Source organism: Chlamydotis macqueenii, chromosome 7 (genome assembly GCF_036417535.1).
Source record: "Chlamydotis macqueenii isolate bChlMac1 chromosome 7, bChlMac1.mat, whole genome shotgun sequence".
Classification (NCBI taxonomy): Eukaryota; Metazoa; Chordata; class Aves; order Otidiformes; family Otididae; genus Chlamydotis; species Chlamydotis macqueenii.
In genome coordinates this window covers 22,725,854-22,753,446 of record NC_141562.1, presented here as the reverse complement: position 1 = coordinate 22,753,446, position 27,593 = coordinate 22,725,854, and the positions used below count along the sequence as shown (strand labels likewise).

At 39.6% G+C, this 27,593-nt stretch overlaps 2 protein-coding genes and 1 pseudogene across 10 annotated transcripts in view; 2 read left to right on the top strand and 1 right to left on the bottom strand.

Moving 5' to 3' along the window:
* IDE (insulin degrading enzyme) overlaps positions 1 to 1,858 on the bottom strand; it is a 68,276-nt gene extending 66,418 nt beyond the window's left edge. For 2 of the 6 annotated variants that reach the window (XM_086751834.1, XM_086751836.1), the window contains exon 1: positions 851 to 1,087. The gene's annotated coding sequence lies outside the window, so the exon portion shown is untranslated. Of the gene's footprint in view, positions 1 to 667; positions 748 to 850; positions 1,088 to 1,479; positions 1,606 to 1,810 lie in introns of those variants that run through there. The other 4 variants (XM_086751835.1, XM_086751838.1, XM_086751839.1 and 1 more) reach the window with 4 other exon arrangements.
* On the top strand, positions 21 to 2,148 carry LOC147600097 (uncharacterized; annotated as a pseudogene).
* Positions 2,034 to 27,593, top strand: KIF11 (kinesin family member 11). 4 transcript variants are annotated; one of them, XM_086751831.1, is made up of 23 exons: positions 2,034 to 2,144; positions 2,445 to 5,563; positions 12,809 to 12,941; positions 13,074 to 13,171; positions 13,255 to 13,333; positions 13,664 to 13,849; positions 13,936 to 14,060; positions 15,922 to 16,012; positions 16,310 to 16,552; positions 16,663 to 16,758; positions 17,442 to 17,530; positions 18,054 to 18,141; positions 18,910 to 19,098; positions 20,268 to 20,475; positions 20,723 to 20,895; positions 21,243 to 21,365; positions 22,131 to 22,289; positions 22,629 to 22,768; positions 23,410 to 23,689; positions 24,753 to 24,975; positions 25,221 to 25,378; positions 25,699 to 25,815; positions 26,533 to 27,593. In XM_086751831.1, the coding sequence occupies exons 3-23, from the start codon at positions 12,939 to 12,941 to the stop codon at positions 26,656 to 26,658; spliced, it is 2,994 nt and encodes a 997-aa protein (XP_086607957.1). In that variant the 5' UTR covers positions 2,034 to 2,144; positions 2,445 to 5,563; positions 12,809 to 12,938; the 3' UTR covers positions 26,659 to 27,593. The 4 variants fall into 4 exon arrangements, with proteins under 4 accessions (XP_086607957.1, XP_086607956.1, XP_086607955.1 ...); XM_086751830.1 differs by lacking the exon at positions 2,034 to 2,144 and having other exon boundaries at positions 2,158 to 5,563; XM_086751829.1 differs by lacking the exons at positions 2,034 to 2,144; positions 2,445 to 5,563 and adding an exon at positions 9,598 to 9,756.

The window sequence follows — 27,593 nt, the reverse complement described above, 5'->3', positions numbered from 1 at the left end:
AGACAATTTCAATGCTGTACATGAAGTTGAAAAGGAAGAGGTAAGAAGTTCTAACTGAGAAATGATCTTGCCACTTGATCTGCAGATGAAGGTTAAAAATTATATGAAAAGAAAAAGTTAAAGCTGAAAAAAGTATGAACAAAATTCAGAAATGGAAACAAGGAACATGTAATTGAATTTGTAATTTTTACATGTTTGCCATCTTAAAAAAACATGTGAAAGCACTACGCCTGCCTTCATTTCATTATTATTTATGTAAATCCTAATTCACAGATGATTAAATCATGGTTGTAGGCAGTATGAAAACACAACAGGCCTACTCACATATATAAAGTTAAGCCCAAACAGTGCATATATGCACATGCTTAAAGAGCAGTAATCTAGCAGGAGAAACGACAGTGCTGAGAAAAGCACTGGCTCCAAATACACACTGTGGATTACCTTTGCAATACTGAAGCATACATAGCAATTATAAATAATAACAGCGCATCTGAATTTTGACACATGAGCGTTGACAGCATGAGTCATCACAACTCACTTTTCCCCCCCTGAAAGATGCTACTTTTGACGTCTCTTACGTTCGCAGTGTTAAATACAGGTTTTGCTGTTAAGATAACAGATACAGTGTCAAAGAAAGAAAGAAAACAACTTAGTCTCTTCTCCTTACCCAGCTCCCTTTCTGGAAAAACTTTGCCGAGCTGTTACGCAGTTTGATTTGCCCCTGAAGCGAGCCGTGCCAAGCCTCCCGCCCGCTCCTCCCTCGACCGGAGTTACTTACTGTCTCCACTGGAACCGGTAACACACACACACGAAAACAAGACCCACACAACGCCCGTACTAGACAGCTCACCACAAACTGAAGAAGCCGCTCCCATCAACTCTGGATAACTCTGACAGCAGTTTCTTTTTTAAAAGAATCTAAACTTTTTAAAATGTTTATGGCTTGGGAAGACACGGCAAGTTAGCAACATGAAAATTTCGGGGTTTTTCTTGAGGGGAGGGGGAAAAACACCCAACAAAGCAATCCCACTGGGCAACTAAAGCCGCGCCATAGCCGTACGGCTGACGACCAAGCCTGCCTTCTCAACGGAGCTGCAGCTGGAGACACACGAGCGCGGCACCCCGCGGCGCACCGGGCTCTCCCGGGCAGGACACGGCACTGCGGAGGCCTCCCCGGCACACACGGGTCCGCCACCTCCAGCTCCCCCACCTCTTCCCCGAGAGGTCCTCGCCGCCAGCCCCCTGTTTCCGCGGCCGCTGCCCGAGCTGCCCCGGGCTCCCCACGGACGCGGGGGTGAAGCTGCACTCGGGGCAGGGCGGGCGCTCCCCTGGCCGTACAAGGTGCCCCCGCCCCGGCCGCGCCGCCGCCTCTTACACAACACAGCGGGGGACAGGAGCGGATCTCCGACCTCACGGCCCCATCACACAGTGCCGGGACCCAGGGGCCTGTCCCGGCTCCCGCCGCACACGCACCCTTACCCGAGAAAGCTGTGCCGCCGGCACTGAGGGAAAAACCGGGAGGCCGGGGCGGCCCAGGGGCGCGCTAAGCCCAGCAGAGCCCGCCTCAGCACAGGAAGAAGCCACTGCCGCATATCCCGGCCCCACTGCCAGCGCCCGGCCTCTCCCCGCCGCTGCCGCCCTCCCCGGCCCGGCTCCGCTCGCCTCAACACGCGCCGCTCCTCGGCGCCATCTTCTCCGCCCGCCTCCCCTTGCCGCCTGGCCAATCCCTCCCCGGCGCCCTCGGGGTTCCGTCCGCCCTCCTCGCCCGGCGGGGCCGCGGCCACCGCGCCGGGCCTAGCGAGGCCGGTACCTGCGGGTGCGGGAGGCTGCCTCTGCTGCCGGGAGGGCGGGGGCTGCGGCTGGGGAGGGGGCAGGGGGCCTCTGGGAGGAGGCGGAGGCGGCGGAGGGGGTGGGTGGCTGGGCGGGGAGCCGGGGCGACACTTGTCGCGGCGGGGGGGCCGGGGAGCCGCGCCCGGCGGAGGCGGACGGGGCTGCGGCGGGAAGGGCACCGGGGCGGCCCCGCCGCTGCTGGGCTGGGTTGCGCCCGCGAAGGGACCGTCTTGCGGCCCGGCGCGGAGGGAGCGGCCCGCCCGCTTCCTGGTGGCCGGGCTCCGCGTCCCTGCCGGCGAGAGCCAAGACAAAAGGTAATTAGGCGCCTCGTAATTTGAGTACAGTGGGTGCGGTGCCGTTCTGAGTGGCAGAGATTGCAGAGCTCCCGGTGCAGCGGGTGTCAAAATCTTCCCCTGGGGAGAGAATTCACCCTGCGGAGCTCCCCCTCGGGGGGCTGCCCGCCGCCACTCGCCTGCCACGAGAGGTCTGCGGCCTCGGGGGCAGGACTCTCCTTGCAGGATGGGTTTACGAGGTGTAAATGCTGCATAGAGCTGAACTTCTGTTATAGCTCCATGTATTTGGTTTTCTAAGGATTTTTTTTTTTCTTTTCCTAGATTTCCCTGTGGTGAAGTCGCGGTTGTGGCTCGCTGCTTTAATTCCTTCCTAGGCCAAAAAAACCCACCCGAAAAAAACCCACTGTTTGCAGTTCTAGTAATGTGCTTTCTTCAGATGTATCTAGTTTCCTATGTCTTATTTCCCAAAACTTTAAAAAAAAAAAAAAAGAAAGAAAGAAAAATGCTACATTTAGTGCCTAATTTTAGCCCAGGCAGATACCATCTCACACTTCCCCACTGCTTGCCTTTTATTACAGGTAGTATCTCACAGCTGGAAGTTCACACCCTCTTTCTGTCCTAAAAAGCTAGAAAGATGTGACCTGACAAGTTAGCTAAGGTTATTTCAGCACCCAAAGATGGGACTGGAGATGTATCAGAAGTAACTTTAAACTCGTCAGCTTTGGTCAAATTAGCTGTTAGCAGTGCGCTACTCCATATGGTCAACAAAATCTATTAGGGAATTTGGGGAGACATGCAGCTGCTGGTTTCCACTGAGGTCTGTGCTGCTATAGAGACGCTACCAGTACCTGAGATACCCAGTTTAAAACATTCGTGTCTGCTTCCAGTACACCCACACTTCTGGCCTCAGTTTAGACACAGAACTGTCTCTCAAGTTAACTAATCCTGGTTGGAGCAAGGCAGTTGGAAGTTTTCATCTAAATTAACTGGTTGGATTTAGAACTGTGTGGGAGCCTAATTTTAACACAGTATGTTAACTCCTGTGAAAATGAAGAATATCTTTGTCCTCATGGGATTCTAGTTTGAGACAGTCTGTTTTTTTCCATTTCCTAGTGTATGTAAAAGTCAGGACCAGGCCGAAAAGAAAAAGGACAGAATAAATGATGAAATCTTAAATCTTAACTTCCGCCGTGTTGCTGTTGACAGTGCAACAGAGAGAGTAATACCGTTGTGGCTGGCAGAAAGCGCACTGCCAGATGAATGCCTCTTGATGATCTATCTCCTCCCTCTCTAAAGTAACTGGGGGATTTAGAGGCTGTAAATTGGAGTCAGTCTCTTAAATTGTATGTATAGTAGAAATGCTTCTGCCTTTATTGTTAACACAAGTTGTAGGCATGTTTTATTGTTAACAAAATTGGGAATCAAACTCTTTTAATATCAATGTAGCATTAAGAAGCAGGCATTCTTTATTGTGGCACCGGATGCACGGAGGATTCTTCCACCTAGCATGCATGCTGGTCTAAAAATCCAGACAGTATATATTCAGTAATTTCATACATAATTATCAACAATTCCCAGAATATTGATACATAGTCATTAGTTTTCCTAGAAATTATTATCATATTCCCCACCCGCTTGCACATGCTCAGTTTTTTGAGTCGAGGGTCATCTGGTGGTTGCAGGGGTCATCAAGAGCACCTCCTCCTCAAATCCACTCGTTGAGCTTTCCTTAAAAATCTCTATCTGTTGTCCTGAGAACAGGTCACGGTGTTCCTTGATCATCTTTATTTCCAAATTATTGACTCAGGACCTGTTTTACACTCCATCCTCAAGACCTGTCTTTGTTCTACCATCCCTCTTAATTACCACAGATATGCTAGGCTAACGTTAACAAACAGAATAATAAATTTTCCTGACAATCCTAAAACTACCAGTTCTCTCTAAGGATTAATAGATTACATATGCAGTCTAGCCTATGTGACTGCAGCTACACAGATAGCAAAAACTGCCTAATATTTCTGCCATTTTCAAAAATCATATTGTTCTAAAATTATATTGCTTGATCATTTTATGTCGTATAACAGTATGAGTTACCATGTAAGGGTGAAAGCTACAGAAGTATACAGAGTTTCAGGCAGTTTGTTCTTTTTTTTCAGGTCCTGACAGAGAGTTTGCTAGCCTAATGTTGACGAATGTCTATGTTTAGCTAATGCTGGCCTGATGTGTTTAGCTGCTCTGATAAATCGTGCCTTTCCCTATAGATCTTGCCTAGGATATACAAGGAGACAATCCTGGGAAAGCAAAATAAACTGCACCACCAAAACTGTCGTGGTCTGCTAATAGCTGCATCTAGAGCAAGTGCTTCTGCTTCTGTAGCTGTGGTGGTGAAAGATCACACTTCCTCGTGCATCTAACGTAACTATTGCAGCAGAGGTGTGCAATAGAGCACACACCTACTGTACTTTACACCTATTTTATCCACTGTAAGCTTATTCAGTGGCTATTCAATGGCACTGACGTTTATTGTGAGCAGATTGTGCTCTTACAATCTAACCTCTTTCTGTTTCAGATTATCCTAGCCAAAATTATACCCATCCACTATTTTGGATATCTTTTCCATGTTTTAAAGATATTTTTAATATGACACCATCAGCTAAAGTAAAGAGGACTTCCAGGGAAGTTCCTTTCTCAGTGTAGTCCAGCAACTAAGATTTCTTCCCCATGAAACTTTAATTGGTCGTGGTCAACTGGTGCTTACAGTCCTGCCTTCTTCATCTGCCCTACTGGAAAAATGGGTGTTGTCCAAAAGATCAAATGAACTTAAATATTATTTAGAGTAAGTGTGGAAATTACTGAAAAATTCCCATGAAGAAGCCTTACAGAGTAGCAGGTGTGGAGATCTCTCTTCAGGACATGTGACATAACTTTACAGTGCAGGGAAAGTGGTCCTCAAAGTAGGCAGGTTGCAAATAATTTAGAATAAAACCTATTTTATATTCTTGAAAGCTAAGAGGCAGCAAGTGTAAAACTCTAAGCATGATCTTGATATGCTTCTAATGGAAGCATATTTTTCTACCTAGTTAAAATTCTGGGTTAAATTCAAATTGTAATTGTATATAAAAGGGCTTTGTAGCAAACTGGCCTCAGGCTGAAAAATACATAGCTTATGATTGTTATTTCCACTCCAAAATAAATAGTGGCAATTTCATAACAAGGCATATATGAAAAAAGATTCTCTGTTGACTGCTCTCAGTATAAAAATACTGACTGAATTAAATTTTAAAATATTCAAGTCAAAAGATAATGAGAAACCAAGGAGACGTTTCCTGTTGATTTCAGTGGGTCCTGTCAGGTCTAGATGTTTCCAGTTTTCCCGTTCATTGTTCCTTTTCTTTTTATGTCAATGATGTAATCCAGCTGCATGCCTTTACTGAAAATAGGTAAGTGTATGGAAAATTATTAGCTTTACTCTGAGCTGATTACACAAATGCATACACCCGCCTACATGTGGTGGTAGTTTTTTTATTATGGTGACTTAACTATAAAAATATGTAAAAGTGCTACCATCTGTGTCTGTATTGGACAGTGGTCTGGCACACATGCAGAAAAAAGAGATCCTATATTCTGTGTATTTTCCCTGGTTAGTTGAAACCAATTTTGTTTTTAATCATGTTATGTATACATTGACTCCTTAATTTTTAACAATAAAGTAGTTATTTTATTGCATCATATCTTTCATTTTTAAGAGTGAAATAATTATTCTGCTACTTTGACTGAAGGAGAACCCTGTCCTCAGCTGAGAATATACCAGTACAGTGCATGTGCACGTCCTTATTGTTTAACTTTCTGTATGTGCACAACACAGGGTTTAGACTATTACTGCCCAACTGAACAGGCTGTTCAAAGGCTAGAAATGGCTTTATGTTTATCTGAGGTGCAGGTCATCTCCCCTTTAACGTGAATATGCAATTAATCAGTAAATTTTTCCTATGTCCCTGATATTATTAAACAATATTAAACTCTCCACGTGTTCAATACAGCTCATACACTGTGTAGCCTGTTGGTAATCAAAACAGGTGTTACTAAGCCTTTAAGAAGTCTCACTCAAACTTATAATCTGTATTAATTATATCTCTCCATTATTATAACCTTTCTTGATTCTTAGCTAATCATGTTTCATGTCAACAGTTTTACTATTTGTCAAGCCTCCATACCTATAATTACCCAGGTCATCTGATACAAATCCTAGGAAAACACTGTGGGGTTTTTCTGAGACATGCATTGTCTGTGAATATCACTATAGTACGATGATTTCTTGATGGCAAGCTTTAGTGAAAAATTGTCCTTTTTGATCAATAAGTGAGGATTAGTAATCTCTGCTGAAGTTGTTACATCAGTAGTTGTGTGTATTATAATATAATTTAATTTTCTGTAATGTTATTTGTCTCTCCAAAAAAAAATAAAAGTTATTTGTCACAGGTGATGTACGTGCCTTCTTAAAGGTCATTCTCCCAACCGCTGCTAAGAGTATCCTAAGTGTTCTTGTTGCTTTTTTCCTTGTATTTATTTTTATTGCATGTGGAATGCTAGCTCCCTCTTACTCAGTTTGTGTTTACGGTGTATTAGTATCCTTAGGTTCTACCCAGTCTAAGAAAAAGTACAACCTATGCTATAAATTGACTTTGTAAAACAGAGCTGCAGCTATATTAAACTGTATGTATTTTTTAAGCTAACTTGATTGCCAGAAATACATGTTTTCCACTTGCCACAGCTACGGCAAAGATAGCTATCAGCCAGATTGAACTCCCAATAATTAACTGGATTCCTCTTGTTTAAATGCAAGTTTGAATGATCGCTTATTTTCTTCTGTGTTTGTGGGAGACATATTTATATCTTGAGCAAAATTCTGACTAATGCAAGTTACGCTTTCATACTAGAGAAGAACAAACAGGCAGACATGGGAAGAAAAGACTCCTTGTGTTCCAGTGCTGCCTTCTTTTATGTGATCTGTATGAAGGAGTACAGAGCAAAAGGTAAAGATTCAGTATGTTCGCGTATCTGCATTTGACTTTTGAGTATAGCAGCAGCTCCTACACAATCGTCTGTACAAATTATTTTTGCTCTTAGCATATATGGAATACAAAAAGCAAGTAAGAATAAGGATGGTCTCGATATGTTTGCAGTGGATGTAGCTTTTGTCTTACATTAATTTTTCCACTTGGTTAAATCTTCGCTTAACTGATACGAAATGTATTACTGTGATTTTCAGTGTTTCATTAGAGGAAAAAAAATAGCATGTCTTAGTAATACCAACCCACCAAACTCATTTTGGTGGGAAAGCTAAGCTCTAAGACTCATAGAAAATACAGATTCCTGAGTTGTCTATGCATATAAATTGTAAGTGTCTTGTTACAAGCTTTTTCTGCAGAATTGTTGCCTTATTTCTAGGTTTGAGGCCAAAAGGTTAAAAATTGATGTTGAAGGGCAGTAATTCATCTGGTAGTTACTAATTTTCAAATGTCTGTCCTTGCAAAGTAGTTTTCATGTGATATATTTGTATGCTATATATACTTTAAGATTGTATTGTTTTCAGTGGCGTGCAAGCAGTAAAGTCTTACATGAAGCCAACAGAAAATAGTTGCTCAGAAAGGCTGGAACTGAAAATTGTTGTTAATCACTGTAAAGATTTCATAGCTCGTCCTGTCTCATCATCAGTCTCTATTTCGAATGGCCAACGCTTGTTGAATGTTAATGTTTTCTGAATCAATTTCTGCTCACAGCAGACTAGGAATCCAGCAACTCGTGTCCTTTTCTATAAAAATAATGTGTGTATTTCTCAGATCCTGTTCTTAATGCCTTGTATAAGATTGATTTGCTCTGACATTGTTTTAACTTTAGAGATAAATGGTAAAGGAGCATAATGTGATACTGCTTCATGTCACTGTCAGAAAAATTACTGCAAGCCCTACAAATTAGGATTAATTTGTTATTAACTTTATACTAACTTTTATTTAACTAACATGGGGGAAGTGTAAGTTTCAAAGCAGCCAACTTAAAAAAGAAAAAAAAAGGGAGAGGAACCTACAAAATTATAGATGGGTAATCCAGATTTCAACAACTAGGATGGCCTTAGAACAACAGCAGCAAAACTCTATAGCCCGTAACAGGCAGATGACGGTATGACAGTTTGTAGGAGCCGGTGTGGATTTGTTGAGAACAAAGCATGTCAGGCCACTTAAAACTCCTCTGCCATCTGCTTCTTCCCCTCAGCCCGCAAGACCTGTTACCCTGTCACAGATCTCCACCTAGCAAAGCTTTTAATGCCCTCTCAAAGGAGGCTCTCACAGGGAAGCCGGGGTGACATAAACAAAACTGCAAATTGGTATTTGGTGAGTGGTTCACGTGATCTAGTTTCAAAATAAAAGGGTGGATGTGGTGCACCCGCAGTGCTTTGACCTGATTCTTTAACTATTTTCATTCTGACGTGATTTTCCCACTAATTGAGCAGGCCTGTAAACACATTGAAAGTTAGGTGTAGAATTCAGAGTGGTGGTGATGAACGGCGCTGGAGGCCAGCCCGAGTTGAGGCACGCGCACCGCACAGAGCGGCGAGAGCAGAGCTCCGCAGGCAGGGCCCGTGGAGCGCACGGCTGGGGGACAAAAACCGTCTGGCCTGGCAGTCCTGCTGCGAGCGCCTGGCAAGCGGCAGCAGGGCACCACCACCCGAGGGGACAGCGGGGTGCCCCGCCCTGTAGAAAGAAATGTGATATTATTTTTTTTAAAAAACAGGCAAAGTAATACTTCCAGCCCACCTGGCATTGGCCATATTTTCTAATTTTAAACATTATGTTTAAAGAAAACTGGCGAGCCAGTGGGGATAGAGGAACGGCCAGAGGCCTTGGCCTGTGATGAAGGAGTACAAGGATGACGTGAATCTTGAAGAAAGCCGAGGTGAGAAATGTGGCTGCTCTCAAACACTGAATGTTCAGCGGCAGCGGCAAAGGAGGCCCGAGCTTTCCCCGCCGCCCCCTCGTCAGCAAGCACGGTAGTGATGGCCAAAAATAGCTGCACGGCAGGTTCGAGTTTGACGTCAGGTGAAACGTCACAGCGGTACAGGGGACCAGGTCAGACGACGTCACGCAAATACGCCCGACCACGGGATCCGCCCTCCCGCGCAACCCCTCTGGTCTCATTCGCCTCTTCGTGCTGCCTGCTCCGCTGCGACGGTCACGTGGTAGCCAGCGGCCGGGCACTACAGCCCCCAGCATGCAGTGCGCGTGGGGCGGGGCGCCGCCGCTTCCGCCCTGCCGTCGCGTCACCACCAGAATTTGAAAATCAGTCCCATGGTGCCCCGCGGGCTGCCGCTGATTGGCTGAGCGGGGGAGCGGTGCGTGGTTTAAAGTCGGCGGCAGAGTAGCGCGCGTCCCCGGCCGGAGCGCGGTGGCAGCGGCTGAGGCGAGCGGTTGGCCCGAGCCCCAGGCGCTCCGGAGCGACGCGGTCAGCTCTTCGCCTTTCCCCCTGCCGCGGCAGATTTCACGCCGAGGCCCGCCATGGCTTCCCTCAGCTTCCAGGGCGGCAGTGGCACTAAGAAGGAGGAGAAGGGCAAGAACATCCAGGTGGTGGTGCGGTGCAGGTAGGTGGGCGCGGCGGCCTTCCCCCTGCCTCCGCCGCCTCCGGCCCGCGGGAGCCCGGTGAGGGCTCTCCTCCTAGGTCCCTCTGGGACTTGGGTCTGAAACGTTTGCTGCGCCGTCCCTCGGGGAGCCCGGCGGGCCCGGGCCGCCGCCGTGTGATGGGGGCCGACGGGGCGCTGTGCCCGCGGCTCTCCCGAGCTGCTGCGCCGGGGAGGGGGGGCTGCGTGATGGCTCTGCCCGTAGATCGGTGTTAAGGAGCCCGCCGTTACGGCCGAACGGCGCTGGTTACTGCGCTTTAAAGCGCCTGCCCGAGGCACGGACTGTGTGCGTGGCCCGTGTAGCCGGCAGCGAGGATCGGCACCGCCGCAAGATTAACGCTGCCACGAGTAACCTGCTACAGCTTAACAAGGCAGAAGCTGCAATTTCCTGACTTGCGCTTCAGTGCACGCCCAGTGTGAAACTATGTAGGAAGGTTAAGAAGAGCTGGATAAGAGTTAGCATGACTGATACTGAAGACAAAAAAAAAAAAACAACCCAAAACTGAATTTCTATCTTCTATGAACTTCTGTGGGAAGCCACTACGATTTAGCAGCTAAATCTTTGCTACACCCACTTGTCAATCTTTTGTATAACTTCGGTGATGCAGACTCTCTGAATTCAGACAAAAAGCTATGAGGGTCACATTATTAACTAATAATGACCAACTACCTTGGTTGATGAGATGAATTTAGGTTTTTTGTATGATATGAGAAATTTCATGTACCATAAAATTAGATTCCCTTTCTAATTTTGAGGTGACTTTAAAGACTGCTCACTGATACTGGATCTTGACTGTTCTTAAAGTGTTCCCTGTTAAAACTGTAATACTGCCAATGGATTAAGAATAGTGTTCAAAATGCCTTTGAAAGGCTTTTTTTTTAATTCAGAACTGCAAATGTTAGCTTACGTAGTGGTGGTGTTAATGTCTTATGCAATCATTACATTTTCATGTTTGGAACTTCTGCTTTTACAGATGCACAATGAAAATAAAAATTAAAAGCGATTTTTCTCTTATTTTTGCAACACGCTTAAAAAGCTGCTCAAACAAACGTTAGGGGATTGATGAAAGTGCTAATGTAAATCAAGGCTATTGCAATAGAATGACCTTTTTGAAACAATTGAGTTTGAAACACTGTCAAGAGCAATAATTTTCTTTTTAATATGATTAGTCTCAATTGTTCTTGAATAGCCTTGCCAAGTGTAAATTTCAATTAAATGTAATACTTAATATGACAGTAGCATCAGGATGGTCCATGATGTAGTGTTTCACTTTTGTTGCGACTTATAGACTAAGTTCTGTATCGAGATTTAGTCTCTAACTCTGAAAGACTTTGTAGCTTGCCCCTACTCTTCTTGCCTCTTGTACAGCTTTTCCTCTTTTAGTAGAGCTTCAGTGTGTTTGAGCTGGTAAATGTTCCTTCCACCTTTCCTTTTTTCTTCTACACCAGTCAAGTTCTACTTATTTTTCAGATAGGTAGATGCAATTGTCTTAATTTGGCTTCTAAAACCTGATATGTCTGAGCTTGTGAAAAACCTTTTAACACAACACATTCACTGTGCTTTGGTAAAGCGTGAATTTGGAAACTCAAAATGCATGCGTTAATATTGTTAATGTGCTTCATACCTGAGGGAATGAACCTGTGATCAGATGTCACCATCTCATACCAGGCTGCTGCTTGTCTAGTTGGCACATGGTGATGATCTGCATGTATGCTCCAGCCTAGCAGAATTGTTCCTCTAATGTCACAGTTGTGGGCTGTCCTACCATAAGGCTCCTGCATTTGACTTGTTCACTGTTACATCATTAGAGAGTAGAATATATTCATTGTTTAGCCTCTTACTATTATAAAAGTCACAAAACCGAAGTTGTAACTTGCTCCTGTGAAAAAGATTTTAGTGATCATCTGCTGTCATCAGTCAGCCTTGCACCAAATTGTCTAGTGGTCTATTTAGAATCTAACACTTCAGCCTCAGTGCTACGTTGAGGAAGAAATGTTAGCCGCGAGTGTTGGGAAACTTGAGATGCTATGCACTTGCGGTTTTTTTCTTGTGTTTGTTTGGGTTTTTTTAAATTATAATTTAAAGATACAGCATCTGAAGTGCCTCTACTGTCAAAATATTTTAAAAGATTACTAAGGTTATAGAGGTCCTATTTTTAAGTTCACAATTCAGGTCAACTATGCAGGTAGCATAGACATTCACTGCAGTAGCAGTACAAAATGAGTAATTAAATAGCATTTCATGCTTTTAGGTTTCAGCCCATGGTCATTTCCGTGCTTTTTGAGATAAATAGTTGCAAATGCGACTTCAAGGAAAATTGTGTGCACCAAGTGTGTGGACTGTTTTCCCCAAAAATCTGATGTTTTGTCTGTCTTATTAAATTCTAGTCACAATTGACAAACTGTTCAAATGCATCAGCATTCTAAAGGTTCTGATATTACTCTCTACTGATCTGCTGTTAGTAGGGTCTATTAATATTTCTGGTGCTTTAGAGTGTTGTGTCATCAGTGTGAGACGTAGGCTTCATTGCTTGTGTAAATGAAAAATAAAAAAGGAAATTTTAAAAGTTAATTAGTTTGATTCACAATTGCCTTAACTTTCATGTACAAGTTTTTCCTTTTTTGAAGGCTCTTATTTATACAACCATTTGATATGTTTAATCTTCCATCCCCTGCGACTGAACAACCTTTTCTAATGCAAGTTAGCTGTGCATGCATCTAAATGATCTTAAAAGTGTTTGTGGAATTGTTGAAAAATACATACATGAACAAACTAAAAGCTATAGATACTTGAATTGTCCCACAAAGGATGGAAGGAGAAGGAAGGTCTGGAAACTGCAAGATTGCAGCAATTTGTCCTTAAATAGCTATTAAACAAATTAAGTTTAAAAGCTTTGTTTCTTTTACCCAATTATACTATTCTGGATCCTTAAACTGAGTGATATTACTGCTTTGTCAGTGTATGTTCTTGTTAGCAACGGTATTGATCCAATATTCTTAACTCCTGTCTTTTTAGGCCTTTTAATGCCTCAGAACGCAAAGCAAGCTCCTATGCTGTTGTAGACTGTGATCAAGCAAGAAAGGAAGTTAGTGTCCGCACTGGAGGAGTGACAGATAAGACATCAAGGAAGACTTACACATTTGATATGGTAACTGCTTGTCAAGTTGGGGACTTCTAGAAACAAGCTAGCACACTTCTGTAATATGGTCTGATTACTGTACTGTGTGGTGCTATACATTACTGTGTGGATAAACAGGATGCATTGTCTTTGCCTCAATAGGTTTTTGGAGCTCAAGCAAAGCAGATTGATGTATACCGGAGTGTTGTGTGTCCCATTTTGGATGAAGTTATTATGGGCTACAACTGTACAGTGTTTGCGTAAGTAAACCAATATTTATTATTATGAAATTTTATTTTAATTTTAGCTTCTTGTTTACATTTTAATTTTTTTATTCTAATAGTTATGGCCAAACTGGTACTGGTAAGACCTTCACAATGGAAGGGGAGCGGTCGCCCAATGACGAATATACTTGGGAAGAGGTATATTTTCACTCCTGCGATTTTTCTTGTCTGTATTATAGTTCAAAGTTATAAATTGCAGAAGGCTAAAGAAAACTTGAAGGTGATGTCTTTCAAATCCTGAAGCTGACTTTCCTTAAGTGTTTGTAAATTAACAAATGGTCTCATTCATTTCTATGAAAATCGAAACTTTACGTCTTTAATGCATGCATACAAGTCCTAGCAATCTGTATACGGAAGATTATATTTGTCCAAAGTATTCTTGCTTATATAAAATCAGACTAGCTGAAATTCCACCCCCAAATCTCTTTCAGTACACTTATGCATTAAATACTTCACTTTAATTTGTAGGATCCACTAGCAGGTATAATACCTCGTACATTGCATCAAATATTTGAAAAACTCACAGAGAATGGTACCGAATTTTCAGTGAAAGTCTCTCTTCTGGAAATCTATAATGAGGAGCTTTTTGATCTTCTGAATCCTACTCCTGATGTTGGAGAAAGACTGCAGATGTTTGATGACCCTCGAAACAAGGTTAATACTGTCTTCCAACATTTATTATCTTAAGGGTTTCAGGATTGTTGTGAGATGTATAACAAGCATACATTATTTTCTCACAGAGGGGTGTAATTATTAAAGGCTTGGAAGAAATAACTGTACACAACAAAAATGAAGTCTACCAGATCCTGGAAAGGGGTGCAGCAAAAAGAACGACTGCAGCTACTTACATGAATGCATATTCCAGGTACAAATCTTCCCAATTTCAGAAACTTTGTTTTGTTCTTGTTTTATTAAGCAAGATCTTACAGAAGATGTAAAAGATGTTGAAGCCAGTACAAACTTGGCATTATCTTGGGATTGTTTATCACAGTTCAGATTGTTGAATGTGGCTAAGAAAACCATAGTTAGAGCTTCTTTCTTATCACATTCTAGGGGTGATTCTAATAGGTATATGAAGGGGCATTATAAAATCTGAATGCTTCTCATCTTAGAAATGGACAAGCTGTTTCTCTCTGTGTGACTTTTTTTTTTACATAAGCTTCCCTTCTTGTTTAGAGTTTGCATGCTTTGTTATGAATATATCCCTCATTAATACACAGTGTTTAGTTGCAACAGTAGCCCTGGCATTCCACCTAACTCTAGCTGAGATAAAAGTAGCAGAATATTTTTAATCTGGCATCTAGAATATTTAAATTTAATTATAACTCAAAGTTAACTTCTTAACTTTTTCAAAGTTTTCTGTGCCTATGGAAGACAGAAGTCTGACAGATGTGTAACTGAAATACATTGTATATGCTAGATTAGATAAATATTCTCTGTAGTAGATATTGTACATCTTCAAAAACAAGGCTGCAGTTTTTTCAAGTTTGGAAGATGTTTAGCTGATATATCTGTTACAGAGGTGGGTTGTCTTTGTTCCAGCTGTTTGGGTTTTTTGCAATCCTGTTTACTGAATAAAAACTTAGTGTAAGAGCCTCAGGTATCCTTTCCTTTCCTCACCAGCAGTAGAAGATGGTATATTAGGATTTGTTACTGAAGTTGGAATTTCAAAATACTGCTAAGATCTGGTTTTTACACGTCAACACAAGACCCTCCTTTCAAACCCCTGCTTCTGAAAACTTGCAAACTGGATTGTGGAAGTTTGGGATAAGATTGAGGGGGTTTTTTGTATGGCAATGCAGGCTACTTCATATGATTGCAGCATATAGTCAGAATTTAGTAAACAAACCTTTAAAGAAATATAATTGTTTATTACTGATTCCTCATTCTTGAACTGCAGATGTGACATCTATGTCACTGTGAACAAGTAGTGATCTTGTGTTGCAATAAGCATGGTATACCCTGCCCATGTCATATTTTAAATTAAAGATGTACTAAGTATATCTGTCTACTGGTGCAAGGGAATGGGCATTTGGCTACTGTAAATTAGAACACAGAAATAATTTAATCTGAAATCACAGAGAATTTAGAGAATTCATTCTGCCTGAACTGTTGTTTTATGCATGGTGTAATTTGACATCTATGGTTTTCTATATATGTCAGCTTCCTATTGTAAAAACTTACTAAAGGCATAAGCTCAAACTAAAATAATCTTAAACTGTACTATTATTTGGAATGAAAACTGAATTGAACTTCTAAATCTTTAATATTGGATTCACCTATTTGCTGATTTTTTTTCTTAGCCTGAATAAAGAAAACTAAATTTTTTAATCTCACATTCTGTAAAACTGTTCTTGGTATACTGACTAAAAAAAAAATCTACAAGCCAGTTTTCTTGACATACCTGTGAGTTGAGAATACCCAAATGTAAACAAAACTGAAGTGTTTTTCTTGGTTTTGCTTAAAATAAGATAAATTCACCAGGATTGAATGAGGCAAACATCATACAGTTGCTTCATCACTGGTTTTAAGTGCCATATTCATATGTATACGCACTAAAATATACTTAGTAGAATAACTTTGTGTATTGAAAATATGCAAGTCCCAATTATTGGGCCAAATGTATTCCCTAAAAAGAGTACAGATACCTAACTTGCAGCAGTGTCCTGTAGCAAGGACATCATTTGGCTTTAATGAAATGTCTGTCTGAAACAATTCTTTTATAGCCGCTCCCACTCTGTGTTTTCAATTACCATCCATATGAAGGAAACTACAGTAGATGGAGAAGAACTTGTTAAAATTGGGAAGCTAAACTTGGTAAGTATTTGAACTAAATGTAATTGACTATATTCATAAAGTAATGAGCTAGAATAATCTGACCTCGTTCTCTTGTGAATCTAAGGTGGATTTTTTCCAATAAGGGGAAAAAGCATTGTTTTTCATAAAGGGATATGAACTGTATTTGTCGTTCTGCGAAACGTCAGTCCCGTTTGTCACCCCAGTGTCTCCTGAACAACTCATAAGCTAATCCATGTGTGTGTGCTCTGCAATACTACGGGGCAAGCATTCTTCAGGGTGGTTTGAGACAAGCATATCCTTCCTCTTGTCTTTCAGGTTGATCTTGCAGGAAGTGAAAACATTGGTCGATCTGGGGCAGTTGACAAAAGAGCCCGTGAAGCTGGAAATATCAACCAGTCTCTACTGACGCTAGGAAGAGTTATTACTGCTCTGGTAGAAAGAGCCCCACATATTCCATACAGGGAATCTAAACTCACAAGAATCCTTCAAGACTCTCTTGGAGGACGAACAAAAACATCAATAATTGCTACAGTTTCCCCTGCATCTATAAATCTCGAGGTAAATTTAAGTCTGAAAAATCTATTCCTAAAATAGACATATTTTGCTAATGATTCAAAAATAAGAGTTAACTCCTCAGCTTGACCTAGTGTTACATCTGTCTATCACAGGAAACATTGAGTACACTGGAATATGCCCATAGAGCAAAGAACATAATGAACAAACCTGAAGTTAATCAGAAGCTAACAAAAAAAGCTCTTATCAAGGTAATCTAGACATGTGTCTTCACAAATTAAGTTACGGGTTAGATTTCATTCTGTTAACACAAGTTTTGCTGTGCAGGAATTAGGAAGTTGTGGAGAAGATGTAAGTGTAAATTCTGAGGTGATTTTAATCACTGCACTGATGCTTTCAAACTAAGCTGCTCTACTTGACCAGCATTAGTCACTTTGCAGATACTGAAACTGTTGCTAAGACTAAAGCTGGGTAGAGAGGGCTATTGCTAGTAGCTATGGCTCTGTGTATGGATTACCTGTTTACGAGTTAGTGGAGAGCCACTGAATGACACTGGATATTTTTTCTGGTCTTGCTGTATTAGCAGCTTCATTGCCTAGACAGTCCCTGAATTAAAGTGAACTTGTCAGTGAGTGTGAATGAAGAGCCAGTATAAAGTAGCTGGCTGCTGCTAAAGAAGCTGCGATTCCCATTGTAAGCTGTTATATGCAACCAAGTATGATTCAAATGGGAGTTTTCAATGCTTTACACATATCCAATAGTATGAATTTAAATGGTGCTATAGTGACCTTATTTGAAACAGAAGTTAAGCACTTTGCTCCTGTGCTTATGCAAAACTTCAATAGAGCACTATCTTTGTGAAGTATGGGTTAAGCTAAATCTTGAAAGCAAAGTAGAAATTTTTATATTTACGTGTGATTGTTTCTTTATGCAGGAATATACTGAAGAGATTGAGCGTCTGAAGCGAGATCTTGCTGCTGCACGAGAAAAAAATGGAGTCTATATTTCCCTTGAAAATTATGAGTATGTCTTCAAAACTTCTATAAAATGACTAACAGATCTCAGATACTGGTACCTATTCTTACACAGAAATGCTTTCGGATCTATTTTCACAGCAGAAAATTGAAGATAGTCAAGAGAATTTAAATGAGTAGTCAACTTGTTCTTTAGAAATCAACTATTACACAGATAGAAGCTTAAAGAGTAGGTTTGCACTGAGGATTTTATTTAATAGTGGAACTTACCATAAGCATAGCAGGGATGCAGATTTGCATCATGCAGCATTTCTTTCAGTGGAAGCTCATATAAGAGAGCAAACTTGATATAGTTTACTTCACTTTGTAAGAGGACTAGTTTACACAGAAAGTTTACAATGGACAATTGTCTTAAATATCTTCTGCATTAAGTTAAAATTACCTGCTTTTCATACAGAAGTTATCAATACTTATTTTTTAATTGCTGTTTATGTAGTATAAAAACCAGTAGATAATCTTGAAATCAGCTCTTACATGACTAATTTATTTCTTTGATTTAATCTGTGCTTGAGAGCCCTTAATGGAAAACTGACAGTTCAGGAAGAACAAATTGCAGAGTATATTGACAAAATCAGCATCATGGAGGAAGAAGCGAAAAGAGTAAGTTATGTTTCTCAACTGTGGCTTAAATCTGCCAAAACCAAAAGAAATCTTTGGGGAAGGAGGAAAAAGTTTGAGCAAAGAACAATCTGAGAAGTTTTTGTTCTTAAAGCTCCCTAATTAGACAAGAGTGGAAGCTTTCTAATCCTTGAAGTTAGGAAGCTGAAATGTTGTCTATGAAGTTAAATGTAATATTTACTTTTTAAAGCTGTTTTAATTTCTACCACTTTACCTTAAATTTGCTTTGCTGAGTCTTCAGCAAAAATATGCTTGTAAAATGGTATCATCTCAGTTGACAGGTATCTGCTTAGGAGCAAAGAATGAGGAGAATGTGATGAGCTCCCATAAACAAGTTGCACAGAAATGGGATCTTCCTCTTTTAAAGAAATGCAGATAGTAATTTGCTGGAATATGTAACTACTCTGTAATCAGCTTTACTGACTCAATTCTTATCTGCTTAGGTTTATTTAGTGGGATTTTTTTTTTTTTGTGCTGTAACAATTGTTTGGTCTTGTGGTTTGAGGAAGCAAGGAATTGTTACAGTGCAAATGGTGGTGGCTTGTGATATTTTCAGTGAATACAGAGACTATACAAATCTACAGTCTAAGTTTCTATAGTCTGTTTGACCTGTGAGCCTTACAGCTGGAACTATACTGGTAGATGACAACTTGCCTTCTGGTATTATGGCATAATTTGAGACATGTGAAGCAGGACTGTTGAACTTATAAAAAGCAGTGTTGTGCTATTGATATTTGTCTTCCACTTTAGATCACTGAACTATTCACGGTTAGTAAAAATGAGCTTGAACAGTGTAAAACAGATCTGCAAATCAAGGAGAAAGAACTGGAAGAAACACAAAAAGATCTGCAAGAAACCAAGGTTCATCTGGCTGAAGAAGAATATGTGGTTTCAGTTTTGGAAAACACTGAACAAAAACTTCATGGTGCTGCTAGCAAGGTTGTTGCAGTTCTTGTGCCTAATTGTAACAGTAGCTTCCCATGTTTAGGAGTTTCGGGGGCTGTTCAAGGAGGTTATTGCTAAAGCGTTATGTGAGTTTGACAAAACCTGAATTTAAGATAGAAAAGTAAGATTAGCACTCTGTATAAACTATATTATGATGAAAAACTACTTTAGACTGCAGGATTTTCTCTGTGGTAATATTGACAGTTGACTGCTAAACATGCTGGTTGATCTGGACCTACTTTTCCTTCAGGCCAGAGAGTTCAGTGCTTTGCAGTATCTATTCTCATGCAGTGGCTTGCAGAATAAGCAGTTTTCTGTACTAGAAGCATATGGCTGGCCCCACAAAAGACCGAAGGTATATATATAACTGGGGTAGCGAAATAGCAAAAAGCTCTACAGGGGTGCATACAGTAATTTACACTCACTAAGTGAATAATGGAAACTGTGGCCTTGCCATGTTTATGTTTTACAGTATGGCTTTGGTATGTTTGTAGATTCAACATAATTATCGAAACAGACTTGATGTGGGGGAGAGAGTCTCCTGCTACTTAAACTGCAAAGTTATGAGACTTGTATCTTTAGTCAACGTGAACATTTCTTTCTACTCAGATTCCTGTAAGATTGGGAGGGAATGCATATTTTTTTTGCATGTGGGTTGTGGAGTGTTTCTGTCAGAGAAATGCGTACGGAAATTATTTGCGCTAACTACAAAATCAAGAATCCACTATACATTTGAATTCTAAATTATTTATCACAGAACTAGTACTGGAAACCTCTTGCTTGAGTACTATTAAAGAATGTATTTACTGTCAGATCTTTCAGGAAAAAGTTGAAAAGTGGTCAGGAATTTTTTTTTCAGTTAGTGTTCTGTGATAAATTATACCTTAATTCCTTAAATACTGAGGACATCCTTTCTTAATGCTTTAATTTCAAAGTCAGAACAAATGGTCTCTAGTAGGTAAGTTTTTCCTGTGTTCTAAGACTTTATAAATTATGTAACACCAGGATTAAGAACAGTTGTAATTTGGTGATGTAAAGGGAAATACCTGTTTTTATAGGGAGGTAACTTCTCCTTTAACTCAGAACTACAGTTGCTTTTCCTTATAATATATGCTTGATTTCTTGTTTAAAGATTGACTAAAATAACTTTAAAAAAATTGTAGTTACTTAGTACAGTTGAAGAAACCACAAAAGATGTATCTGGTCTCCATGCAAAACTGGACCGCAAGAAGGCTGTTGATCAACACAATGCTATCGTCCAAAATAAATTTGCAGGACAAATGAATGTTTTATTCAACAAAATACAAGATTCAGTTAGTGAAAACAGTTTGAAGCAGCAACAGATTTTGACATCTTACACAAATTTTGTAGGTAAGTGTAATACCTTTATCAATATGTCATCCTGAATTTTTGCAACAGTAGGATTAAAGATTGTTTCCTAAAATGGATCTGTTTTAGTAAGTGAAAGAGGCTTTCTTGCATTTGTAATAATGTATCTGGGTGATCGACAGCCTTCCTGTGCTGTAAGAGACAATAAGGTGATGAGCAACAAAGAGTTCCTACCTTACAGTGGAACATCTAAAAAAACTAACTCAACTCTTCTTGATTTCTTTCGTAGGTGACCTTCTGTCTACCAGTTCTTCAGCAGCTAATATTCTTGCATCAGTTGTATCAGCGTCTTTTGCCTTGGTTAAAGAATTGGTGTCTACTGAAGTCTCTCACGTGTCTGAAAAAATAACACAACATGAGAATCTGTCACTTGAATGTAAAACTGAGCTGCTGAGATTAATTGTTAGTAAATTTACATACTCAAATATATGAAACTGTTCTCCATTAAACAGAGTTCTTTAAGGTCCCTTCCAACCCAAACTAACCTGTAATTCTATGAAATATTGTATAGGTTTTTTTCCGATGCTTTCTACCTGTCTCCGCTTCAGCATTTGGCAGTGATTATGTCCCTCCCTGCTTCCCTTCCCATGACACCACCATAAGTTATAATGTACTGTATAGCAAATACTATAATAGCAGAGTACATGAATATGTATAGTGGATAGCTTCTTACAAATGCAGATGAAGGAACAGCCATATCATGTTTTACTACTACTTTTTTTTTTTTTTTTTTTAACCACTGTTCCTAGGAGGAACATACATCTGGATTAGGAAGAGCATTAAATAGCTTGACACCAATGGTAGAATTTGTCTTGGGGCTAAACTGTCAGTTTCAGAGTAACATGAAGAAATACTCTGCTGTGGCTGACAAGGTAATGCACATAACTTGTCTCTTACCTTGTGCTCTTCTGTTTTATTTAATTTACAGATAACCCTTGGGTGGTTTTTCTGCGGTGTGTCAGTGTGTTTCCATTTCTGATCTGGCACTTTCTCCTTTGTTCTGTCTCATGAATTCTACCTTTCAGCTCTTTCTTTGACTTCTTTTCCACTTTTGAGTGTGGTGTATTTGCTTGTTACCTATATTGGCACAACTGCTCACCTAAATGACATGGAAGAATGGTAAAATGGGAGTGCTTAAAGCTATATGTAGCAAATATTTGATAATATCCTTAATATAGTCTCTCCTGTATTTAAGAAATCTGAAGTAACCAACTTAGGCAAGCTTATCACTCCCAATTTCTCCTGCTATCATAACAAACTTTTTCTGAAATCACTTTTATTCCTGGGGACTGTGATGCTGTATCTTGTTAACAATAATCATAAGTGCAGACAACACTGCACTTGTATAAAAAAAAAAAAAAAAAAAAATCCTTTGCTTCAATTTTTAGTTCAAGTACCTTATCTATGTCTTCCTATTTTGTCTACCTCACATGCTAAATGTTGTGTTTGGAAAAGCCCACACCAAACTTCAGATTGCTCTAAGTGTTATTTTCCACCTTTTATACACAGTACTTCATTAGTGCCTTTAACATTTTCCTCGGGGTTGAGTTTTGTTTCTTTATAAATTATGCTAAGGAAAAGTATCTAGTTCTTACCTAAAGACAAATATCTAACTTAAAGTAAAACTTTTTTCAAAGATGGAGGATCATAAAAAGGAAATTGATACCTTCTTTGGAGATCTTTCTCTCACTCTGAAAAGATTACGGGAAGAAACAGATAATGTTTTTGCTCAGCTTCGGAATGACTGTGAGAATTTAAAAGAAGAAGTGGAAATGACGAGGTTGGCACATACAAAGGTATCCTTAGAGTAAGAAGAAATCCTAACACCAAGTGTGATTGCTTGCTTCGATTTAAACAGTAACTTAATGATCCCAATTATTTTCTGTCTCTGTTGGGCTGCTTTAAGAAGCTTTTGTAGGAAGATAACTAAAAAAATTCCCCATGCTCTGAGCACATCCAGTATATATTTCCAAAAGCAAAGTGTATGTATCTTCTCTAGACAAAAATTGTGCCTTCAGCTTTACAATGACAAAGCTCTTTTATTTGCTGCCTCTTTAATAAAGTCATTCAAGTACCCTTTAAGAATATTAAAAAGTGCAGAATAACAGTTAAATGAATGGCATTTTTCTTAACAGAGTGCAGCTGAACTGATGTCCTCACTGCAAAATCAACTTGACCTATTTGCTCAGGAGACTCAGAAGAATTTAACTAATGTACTTGCAAAAAATGGAAGCTTGAAGACCGCTATCACTGCTGTGCAAGAAAATGTTCAGCTGTAAGGATCAGATTACTTTTGATGTATACTGATGCAAGATAAAATTATATGTATGAAGAGGACTGCAAAATTAGATGCTCTTCATATTTATATTCCTATTAAAGTGTTCTGGACAAGACCTGTATGTTAGAACTGAGTTCTGCCACAGAATGTATTTCATAGTTCACCTTTCTCCAGAGTCAAAGGTAGTTCTACAAGGTTTTTCCTCAAGCTTGTCTCTTGAGCGTATCGCAGATAAGAGACCATGGTTTTTGGGAGCAATTTGCTGATGAACAGCCCTCAGTATGGCTGGACTTCAGAACTCTTCATACCATGAAGGCTTAGCTTGGTGTATAATAGTGTATCTATTGCAGCATGCTTCATTCAGTTGCAGACCAAATAACTAAGGTCTTGCTAAAGTTGTTGGCTTTTTAGTTTGTGGGTTGGAGTTTTGTTTTTTTTTGGGGGGGGGAGGGGAGTTAACAAACCTACTGCTCTGAGTGCTGCAATTTGTACATTTTCTAAATAGAGCAACAATGTTGTAATTGGTTTCATAGACCTGCACTACTTCACTGGTTCTCACCTGAAGTATTTCTAAATGTAGAATGTGTTAAAATCCACCTTTCAAAAATCTCTGAACTGTTATGAATATGTTGTTGCAGGACAACTACAGACCTAGTTAGCAGTACAACTTCCAATCACAGTAAGTTTACTGCAACTCTGGATAATTTCTCTCAAGAACTCAGGATCATAAATGCTGAAAACAAGACTATGCTGGACAAATCCACTGACCACTGCCAACAGTTTCTTGGTGATCTTAAAAATGTGTCTCAGGATACTGATAAATGGCGTCAATTTGCAGCTGCTCAGATAGTTGATGTTACCAATCAGCAGCTACTGTCCTTCAGTGATGAGAAACAGCAACTTCAGTGTTTACAAAAGGTACCTATAGTAATTCATAGTCTAATACAACATTCTTAGTCAAATGTTTACAGTAGAATTTGTAGGGGAAACAAGTTCTCACTTATATCCAGAACAAAATTGTGGCTTTTTTATCACAGCAGACTCATGTTACTCAGCTTAAATCGATGCAATTATATGAAATCAAAAGCTTAATTTAAGAGGAAGACTTTGACCTTAAGGTACAAAATAGTGTCTTGATTAATTCCATGTGGCTAACTTCCATTCGTAATTTGGGCTTGTTACTTCTTTTTGGTAGTGTATATCTCTAATTCTAAAGCTTTATCTACCGGTAATGTCCCTGGGAGATTCGCACAATGATAAAATACAGACTATATTCTGGAGGATGCAAATGGCTTTATTGGCATGATGGATTAACATTATGGGAGAAAGCATTCCTTCTAGGAATCTAGTTCTGGCCTCTTATCCGACAATTTCTTTCTCTAATTTTTTTTAATTTACATTGGAAATTTCACTTCCCATCCTTGGTTTATTGTTCTAACAGATAATGAAATAGGCAAATCCAACATTTTTCTAGCTTTCAGAAAGAAAAACTTAACTGTTAAAAGCATTTGCAGTCTCAGGATACCTGTATCTGTTATGCCTACTGAACGCTTCAGGAGTTTCATTCCAATGGGAATTGCTAAAAATACATGGTTTCCTTTTTTTTTTTTTTTCCCCTGCAAATGCATAAAACTTCTAGTGCTTGTAGGATTTTCACTTTCAGTTGGGTCCCTAATTCTGTGCCGGCTTGTACATAGAAGCATGAGGAGTCTGATGTGAACCAGATGGCATCATCTTTTATTCTTATGAGTAGCTTTCTAAAATGGTCATACTTTCTAAGAAACTGACTCTCTTCTGAAGATAGTTCTTGAAATGAGAGTGTAAAACTGGCACTGAAACTTCTCAATTTGAGGTCTCTCAGTTGTTTCGTTTCAGGTCATGTCACTAATCATGCACCACATCTTAGAAAAGAGGCCTTAACCTTACCTTTCCTGTTAACTACAGTGTTTTTTAGTTGAGGTTTCTTTTGTTTTGTTTTCAGAAAAATGAAGAAAACTGTGATAAAGCGGTAGCTGAAATTGCTGACCATATTGGTAGACAAAAGGCTGCTGAGGAGAAGATACTAAATGGCCTTCTTGATCAGATAAAGGTTGATCAAAAGATACTTCTGGAGCAGAAGCTGGCACTTAATGAGGAAGCACAGCATGGACTGACTCAGGTTGATGGTTTCCTGCAAGAGGATCTTAAAGTGGATATTCCAACAGGTATTTAAAGTAGTTCTGGAACAGAATGGTCTTAAAGCAATTTGAGTTGCAAAATTTGTAAGTGAAGGTGAATGAGGACATAATATAACTAGCAGCCTTAACACCTTTTTTTTTTAAGATACATGCAGAGAATGATGACTGAACAAAGCGTGATTTCTATATTGACTTAATGGAAAATTGAGGATTAAAGCAAACGCTGAAAGTGTTTAATAGTGCCTTTCATTAGTGTACAATCTTCATTAAAGGGACAACTCCACAGAGAAGAGACTACTTCTATCCAGTCACACTTGTAAGAACAGAGCCTCGGGAACTTCTACTGGAACAATTAAGGCAAAAGCAACCAAAGCTTCTTGATGCTATGCTGAACAGTGTGACAAAGGAGGTGGAGGATAATGCAGATCAGGTATGTGTATGAATACCAAATGAGACTCTTCAATGAAGATTTTGCATCTCTAGGAGTTTTTTCATGCCATTGTAGAGAGATGACTAGAATCACAGAGCTGTTGCAGCCTTTGTGTTTTACAAGGTACTTGGAGTCATGTGTGCTGAGCTTTTGACAAAATATCTTCGAAAAAATAAGAGAAGACATTAATAACTTAGAGACTTTCATTTTTGTTCTTAAAGAACGGAGGTACCGTGTTATTTATAGGTCTGATCACGCTTAGTATGTTCACCTAGTAAATTCAGACATTAAGTACACTTTTCTGAAAACTTGTGTTTTAGGACCTGTTGGAAGAAGAGGAAGGGTTGCAAGAATCCAGTGAAACCCTCGCTAGTGACATATCGTTAGTGGATACAAATATATGCTGCCATGCAAATGGTGGCATTCCCTTTTTCCAGGTAAATTCCATAGATATTCCAAACAGATGCGTATTTAAGAGTGAAGGAAAACTTATTGTTCCATAATAGTGCTGTGGTCTAAAGTCACCTACTATAATTTAGTGTAGACTCACAACTTCTTTAAATCCTGTAGCATATGCTTTGTTAAACTTGAGCTAAAATAGCAGCAGATTCTGATAATGGTTAACGGTAAATTAAACAATGCAATTTTCTGACAAGCTGGACAGACGGCAGAAAAATCCTCAGCAAATAATCCTGCATGAAAAGTCACAATTTACTAGATATAAACATGTGTGTTTTAATTGAAAATTTGAAATTAATTGAAAAGCTGAAATTAGATGTGGAGTGTTTTCCTAGAGGCCAGACAAATATTAGCATTCTTGATTCTTCACTGATTATTCTTTTTTTGTTTTGTTTTTTTTTAACTTTCTTCCTTTTGACCCTCATGCTCTATCAATGCATCAATGTAAACCTCTGGTATATTACGCTTGGGTTTGGCTTGTGGACCATGGTGTATTTACTTGTTATGGGTCCCTTAAAAGTAGCTGCTGAACTTCCAGATGTCTAAAATAAACTTCTTTAGCAAATGAAATATTAGGAACCTCTTTCAGGAGTTCTATTTTTTTCTCAAAACACTATATACTGCATTGTACATGAGCAAGTAGTCTTTAATTTCTTTGTATTCTCTTAACATTGGGCATTTTCTTTAAATCCCAGCACAAAAGAAGTCACAAAAAGGATAAAGAGAACAGATCTGCAGCTACAGTGGAGAAGAACAAAATAGAGGATATGACGGAACAGATTCTTCCCAAATCTAAACCTCCTTTAAGATCACTGAACTAAGAGAGATCCACTAGAGAGATCCACTGCAGATCTTTGTTCTGAAATACTTCTGTCTAATTGTCTACTGAGCCATAACTTTCTTTGGTTATTCTCAATCTCTGTATATAGTGATACATTGATGCAAGGTTGAATCAAATCAAAAGATTGACCTGCCAGATGTCCTGCCTTTATCTCATTTTTATATGCTGTAGCTAGCAATGTAGTAACAGACTTTTTTTTTAAAAAAAAAAAAAAAAAAAAAAAACAAAAAAAAACACCAAACCTGCAGATTATGGTGCTGTATGTTAAATAGACTTTTATCTTGTAACGTTAAGAGATCCTTTTCTGTTTCTCAGTAGATTTAAAACAGCAGAAAGGAATGCAGAAAAATGCTTTGTCAACATTACCAGCTACTATTTTATTTTTTCATTGACTGTAAATAAGTGTTCTGGTTTTGTACCTGCTTTTTAGTCTGATTCCTGTTTCTATGAAGTGGATAGCTGTCTTTTGACTGGGATACTTCAAATAAATCACGGATACCCGGAAAAGAAATATATAAGCACCTCCCTCAGAGTAAAACAAGCTTACATGACTTTCATCTTCTATTACCAGAATTAATTTAGCTAAAACATGAGCAGTTATGTCATAAGTCTTGTGCTGTCAGAAAAGGATGGTTCCTTCCATTGTTTCATAATAGACAGTAGCTTTATTCCACTGCCTCTGGTATATGAAAGCTAGTCTCACTGCTGAGTTTTGTTTGGGGTTTTTTGTTTGTTTGTTTTTGTTTGCTTTGACCCCCACTGTTCTTATCTTCCTCTTAACCTACAGCTGTGATGTGTTGGCTTGGATAGGATGTTGTCGACCACAGCTTATTGTAAACTGGCACCATTTATTTTAAGATGTAGATATTTAACAATAAAACATACAAATTTGGTTGCAAATGCAACTCCCAGTAA

Bases quoted from the DNA above. Each gene is read 5' to 3' on its own strand.
- KIF11 (XM_086751829.1), top strand. From the start codon at position 9,674: ATGGCTTCCCTCAGCTTCCAGGGCGGCAGTGGCACTAAGAAGGAGGAG. The intron at 17,531-18,053 runs GTATGTCTTCAA...TCTGTGCTTGAG, and splicing joins ATTTCCCTTGAAAATTATGA to AGCCCTTAATGGAAAACTGA. The intron at 18,142-18,909 runs GTAAGTTATGTT...CTTCCACTTTAG, and splicing joins TGGAGGAAGAAGCGAAAAGA to ATCACTGAACTATTCACGGT.